Below are 6158 nucleotides of genomic sequence, written 5' to 3'. Positions count from 1 at the left end.
GTCATATCGCGAATAAAGAGAATGGATTCAAGAAAACATATTTTCAGTTATGTAGTTTTATTCGTAGTATCACACATTTGAAATATTATAGTGTAAAAAGTTTATCACCTTTACCCCTTTCCTTTTGTATATCACCATTATTATTTATTAATAATAACTAATAAATAAGCAACAAGTAATCATTAATAAATAATAATAATAATAATAAAGAAGAGGCAGCTCACATAAGCAGTTTAGAGGATAATAAAGCACTCATCCCCTAACATTTCTCCCGATACCCAGAGATCTGATTTTGGCAATAATCAAGTAATCAGCCATAAGTAATCGGATAGAATTTGACCTTAGAGGTTCTTTAATAGTTTTTTTTTTCTAAAACACTTTTATGATTTAACAAACATGTTATTACAATACTTTTGTTATAATTTCTCCTATGAAAGTTACATGTTACATTACTATTAATATTTTCAGTAAATCATTTTAAAATAGACAGGGTAGTTTTGTTAAAAACTGCAGACAGAGTCCCTCATGACAACATGTAAAACTTCCAACATTGTTAGTGTTTTAATCTTCTCATACAAACCATTCTGTGTTTTTAAATCCAGCAGCTATGAAAGGTAAACAAAATGAAACACCAAGTCAGTACATCTTACCCAAGGGGTACATTAATGACACTACTGGGTTCAATTCCTCACCTATACGGTGGACTATCTCCTCACACTCACTGCTGGATTCTGCTTGCAGTACCACACAACAGAATCCGGGTGGCTGGCCTGTGTCAGAAGTGTCTCTGAAATAATAAAATTCTCAGCTTCAATACTGACCCGACTTATCAAGTCACAGTTCACCACCAAAATGCCTTTTCCACTTTTCTCTTCCACTGATACGCCAATGGAATTCACATATACAGCTATTTTCACTCCCTTTGGCCTTTATAGGAAACCACTGCAACAACTAAGCTACATCCAGTGTCAATTGCTTGGATGGTGCTGGGTACTGGGATAGAGCAAATGTGTAGACCATACAGAGTGGATGAGGCTAAGAAGCATGTTTTTTTTTTCTCTCTGAAAATAAACTGAATGCTTACACAGTATAAAACCATATATAATTGTTAAGTCCTCATATCATTTCTCTCATTCATTTTACACTGATTAAAAAGTTGCATGCGTCATGTTTGTGCTTATGTACCACAAGGAGCTGCAGTTGAAATGTATAAAAACTGGCATAAAATGTATTATTATACTTTGTCTCTTTGCAACAGTGTAAGAGCAACTTAAAATATACTGAACTGAACATATTAATACAACGAGTGAAGAATCCAAATGCTTACACTACACAAAAAGCAAAGATGGTAAAATCCGGTTGGCCAAACCTCCCCACACATGATATCTCTGGAAAGTGATGCTGGAACAGCTCCTGTTTATGGTAAAATGTGATGATGATGATGATGACGATAATGGTGGTGATAAGGTATTGTCGTCCTCATAAATGCACAAGTTCCAATCTCTCAAAATCGCAATATCAATATCTCAACTACAGCTACAGACCTGTTTATTGGATCTGTCAGTGCAGGTCAGATGAGTCTCCTTCACATCTAACAGCACCTCCTGTACAGAGAAAAGGGGTTGTTTTCACCCACCATTTTGATACATATCAAATTAATAATGCACAAAAGGACTCCAGGTACATCCTGATCATAAGCAACAGAAGCGTGTAATGGAGAAGGCTTGGTGATGTGTTTACAGCTTGGGACGGGCGTACCTCCGTGCCCTGTCTCTTCTGCAGAATGGTGGGAATAGCATGCTTCAGAACCTCCTTCCCTCCATACTGACACAGACATACAAGCCACATCACAGTTCCCCAAATCAATTCAGATTCAAAATCCATCAGTTATGCAAATTTTCTTTTAACTCTTGTATAAACTTAGCAGTAGCTTTAGGGCTATTTACTGGCTTTTGAACAAAAGCCAGTACACAAAAAGAGTAAATGTGAGTTAATTCAGTGATAATGTTTACTACACTACCATTCCAATGTTCGCCTTTCCTAAGAGTCGTACAGAGTACAGGATCCTGTTAACAGAGTAGAAGAGCACAGCTGGGTGACTTGATGGTATGTGAAGCTAACAAAGCCACAAATACGCTCCACAGACATGCATCTTCATTATGATGGCCACACAGGCAGACGTACGTACCGGCCGTCGTTCATACACTGACTCTGGTCCTGCCCTGGGAGACAGGCTTTAGGCCGGGCCGGGTCCGGACCGAACCAGAGCGAAGGGTTCTCCTGCTGGAGCCGCTGCAGGAGCGACACCAGCGGCCGATACATGGCTCCGTCCTCGCCTCTCCAGTGCAGGACCCGCAGGGTCAGAGGCTGACCCCTCAGCTGGGACAGCAGCACACCTGCCTTCACACAACAGCAGGGGGCAGAGCCGCCACAGATGCTGATTAGAAGAGATCACGTCTAGGTTACTAGGCTCTGGTTAGATCACATCTAACTTACAAGACTCTGGTTCCGTCATGTCTACATTAAAAGGCTCTGCATAGATCATGTTTACATTACTAGGTTATGATTAGAAGAGATCACATCTATGTTACTAGACACTCACTTGAATAGATCATGTCCATTTCATTAGGCTCTGGTTAGATCACATCTGTGTTACTCTTCTTTGATTAGAAGAGAAGACATCTATGTTACTAGTTACTACACGCTAACTAGGTCACGTCTTCGTTGCTACGTAGTGAGAAAAATGACAATTGCCTTCACTTTGCAAGGTCTCATACTTTTTCAGCTACTGACCACCAGAGGTCACATTTCTGAACAGCTCCAGTCACAGCATGTGAAGAACAATGCTCCGTTTTATCCCGTACCTGCCCATTTCTGGAATTCCGCAGCGATATCCCATTGATTTCATCTATGATGTCACCAGGCTCTGCAAACTTGTTCACCTGAGCCATTCTGCCGTGTAGCAGTTCCAACACAAACACACGGCCGTTCAGGTACCTGATAAGAACAGCAGGAAAAAGAAACAATCAAAAAGACAGATGATATAGCCTCTCCCAGAATGCATACCCTATGGCAACATGTACAGTAGTATCTTGTCAAACAATGAAGCCAAACCAAAAAAACTTGATGTAATTGGTGCTAAAGCAACCTTCCGTGCTGGAACCCCAGTGGACGCATGCTAACCTCAGAACCATCCCCAACTCACGACAAGGCACTGCCTCATGGGTTTCACACACCTAAAACAACACAAGCAGCCAATCAGCATGCGTTTCACATGCACATCCCACCGTACTGCGATGATGACAACGATGATGATGATGACGACGACAACAACGATGAAGGCTTACCGGTAGCAGCCAGCTCTCATCTAGGAAGCTACAGTTCTGGAGTGGCGGATGCAGTAGCGTTCCATTGGCAGAGAAAACAAGAGTGAAAGGAAAGATGGTATTGCAACAGCTTCACAGGACAGGCAGGATAGCAGAGCTGAGGAGCTGCCTGCCAACACAGAGTCCCCCACACAGCACCAGCGTTGCTCATAACAGAAGTGCTACTTACAGACTCCACAGAGCACTCCTCAATTAGCACAGTGTCCGTACTCCGAGAGCGGAGTATGCTCACCTCTATGTTGAGCTTGAACTGCATTTCAGAGAGAATCAGACAGAGGGAGAGAAATGGCTCTGGAAGGGAAAGAGCACACATACACGCAATACAGTAACAATTCAAATGGCAGGGACCTCAAGAGACAACTGTAGGTTTATTACCAGAGAAAAACCTTTACCTACAAAATCCTCATTCCTCAATACTGAAACCTCAGGACGGTACCACTGCAATGGGGGCAAAGAATGTTAAACTCTTTAATTCATTGAAAAAGAACATATCAAGAAAGTGTACATGTCAAATCATAACTATGGTTTTAGTCACCTCCATGATTCTGCTTGTGTGTAACAGATGCTTGACTACATTTCCCAGAATCCTCCTGCTGAGCATTAGCCGGATGAAGAAGCGTCCTCGTCCCTGGGCAGTCAGGAGCTTGGGGCAGGCTATGGTCTGCTGCACTGCCAGAGAGACTGCACCCAGCCTTTAGTCAGAGAGACAAATGTGAATAGTCAGTCCCAAAACAACCTTGTTATGTAAATTAGGAAGACATCCTTTGTGACTCCTCATGTAAAACATTTATACATGAGTTTACCTAACTTGCATTAGGTCTGTTCTCCCACAGTTCTGAACTGACAGTACCAAAACGATATTGGAATTTAGTCCAATATTTAAAGATCTTCTGAGGACAATTTAAACCATTCCCATTTGTCCTTATAAATTGCCATATTCAAGACATTGCCCAGAACACAGGGAGCAGAATCAATACCACACTAGATCTGTTACATCAGTTTCTAGGCTGATCAATATTTGGAGAGAGTTGATTTTAATCTACTTTTTTTTTTTTGCTGTTTCCTGGGTGAACAAAGAATAAGTAGGTTGACACTTTTCAGTTTTCACAACAGATGTGGTCTTCAGTAAGACTGACCTGCCGCATGTATCCTGCTTTAGCAGCTGCTCAAAACAGTGCCAGTAGTCTCTGTGTGTCAAGCTCAAGACTGGCTCTACAGACATAAACAATTACTGGGTTTGCTTTCAAATCACTCAATAAATAGAAATTTCAGAGTAAAAATACATCTTCCTACAAACTGTGGTGTGTATGTGTGTCCTGTACCGCCTTTATCTATGTTAAGGTGTGTGTGTGTGTGTGTGTGTGTGTGTGTGTGTGTGTGTGTGTGTGTGTGTGTGTAAATACAGGTGATGGTGTGTTCAGTGCTGACTTTGGAGACCCTTGCGCAGTATGTGCTCCAGAAGTTCACAGCAGGAAGCCAGCGGAGGGCTGGAGTCAGTCAACAGGCCTTCCTCCTGTAGCTGCAGAATGCACACTAAAGACAAACCAGTTCAGGCACTTTAGCAGACACGGTTCATTTGTTTCGGGATGTGGTGACTCACAGTCTGCCTCTGCACTGCAGATCACATGCATCATCACTAATTGCCTTTATTTGTTCACATATACTCTTAAGGACATCGGTTCGGGCTAGTTTTATATTACAGAGCCCTGGAAAATCAACTACATTGCCAAAATATCAGGGTTTACCTTAACAATAAATATTGATCTCTTGTACTTTGGAGACTGCTGGCCCAGAAATATCGCTTGCGGATGTCCAGGGATAAATACAGAGCAACGTTTCAACGGATATAGTGGATTCCTTGAAGTTTATGATTACAAGTATAGACAGACACGTCCCCTAAATTACAGACACTGCGTAGTGACATTATACGCAACTTACACACTTTAACAGACAATCAAATGAGGGGAAAGGTAACGCTAACGTGTAAAATCTTACCTTTGAGGCTCTCGGTATGCGGGTCTTTACCTGGCATTCCTCCTCTCTAAAGCTTCTTTCCTATAAGAGCACAATAGTTGGATAAGCTTGGCGTGGAAGGCACGCAAGAAGGAACGCATTGGAGAAATACCGCGACATGTACCCAGAAATGTAATCATATCAAGGAGAAATGTACAGCTAACATGTGAAAAATAAACTCAGCACTTTCAAACCTAACTTTAATCGGTGGAGGATGGCTGAAACGATATGTAAATGTTCGGAGTTAAAGACACCACTCTTCATAAATTTGCAATATATGCGCGTCCCCGCTTATACAACCAGAACTCCAAGAGCAAATACCGGCGGCACTGCCCCCTTGTTTACAAATGTGTCTCAATGGCGCCCTCTTAAGGCACAAGTTATTTTTAAACCTCGAAATCAATGCGGGTATCGTTACAAATAGGTTCTCTAATGGAATTCTCACTTTGTGAACAGGTTTAATTTTTGCAATATTGCTATTGTATAGTTTTTGTATCGTATACTATAGGGTATATTTGTATTGCATACTATAGCCATCTGAATTGTTGTTGTTCCGGCAACCTGAGAACCACTTACTATAAACCATTTTGTATACCTATTTAAACTATTTTAATGGGTACACAGATATATTTCCTGCATCTTGGCCTTTGTTCCTTAATCTCAGTCTCATCCCTTTTCCCAGCACTTCCCAGGATGGGTAAAGATGTGTCTGTGCTATCTATATTTATAGTAGGTCTTTGCTTGCACCTTCAGCTTGGT

At 41.5% G+C, this 6158-nt stretch overlaps 1 protein-coding gene across 2 annotated transcripts; it reads right to left on the bottom strand.

The window, feature by feature from the left end:
- Positions 1–219: 219 nt before the first annotated feature.
- si:ch211-250n8.1 lies at positions 220–5705 on the bottom strand. Of its 2 annotated transcripts, none has more exons than XM_035533677.1 (17): positions 5599–5705; positions 5382–5441; positions 4815–4919; positions 4523–4598; positions 3922–4078; positions 3779–3824; positions 3556–3677; positions 3348–3383; positions 3184–3236; positions 2865–2997; positions 2189–2400; positions 2021–2066; positions 1759–1824; positions 1545–1604; positions 1328–1413; positions 693–787; positions 220–605 (listed from the first exon to the last, which is right to left on the bottom strand). In XM_035533677.1, the coding sequence occupies exons 2-17, from the start codon at positions 5416–5418 to the stop codon at positions 571–573; spliced, it is 1365 nt and encodes a 454-aa protein (XP_035389570.1). In that variant the 5' UTR covers positions 5419–5441; positions 5599–5705; the 3' UTR covers positions 220–570. The 2 variants fall into 2 exon arrangements, with proteins under 2 accessions (XP_035389570.1, XP_026879046.2); XM_027023245.2 differs by having other exon boundaries at positions 3619–3677.
- Positions 5706–6158: the final 453 nt, after the last annotated feature.

This window comes from Electrophorus electricus, chromosome 14 (assembly GCF_013358815.1).
Source record: "Electrophorus electricus isolate fEleEle1 chromosome 14, fEleEle1.pri, whole genome shotgun sequence".
NCBI lineage: Eukaryota > Metazoa > Chordata > Actinopteri > Gymnotiformes > Gymnotidae > Electrophorus > Electrophorus electricus.
This window is presented reverse-complemented; position numbering and strand designations above follow the sequence as displayed.

What these genes read in the sequence shown, in the direction of transcription:
- si:ch211-250n8.1 (XM_035533677.1), bottom strand. Translation starts at nt 5,418, where the DNA reads ATGCCAGGTAAAGACCCGCATACCGAGAGCCTCAAAG. An exon ending in AGGAGTGCTCTGTGGAGTCT is followed by an intron (nt 3,384 to 3,555) that starts GTAAGTAGCACT and finishes CCGCCACTCCAG; the next exon opens with AACTGTAGCTTCCTAGATGA. An exon ending in GAGTTGGGGATGGTTCTGAG is followed by an intron (nt 2,998 to 3,183) that starts GTTAGCATGCGT and finishes TGTTCTTATCAG; the next exon opens with GTACCTGAACGGCCGTGTGT.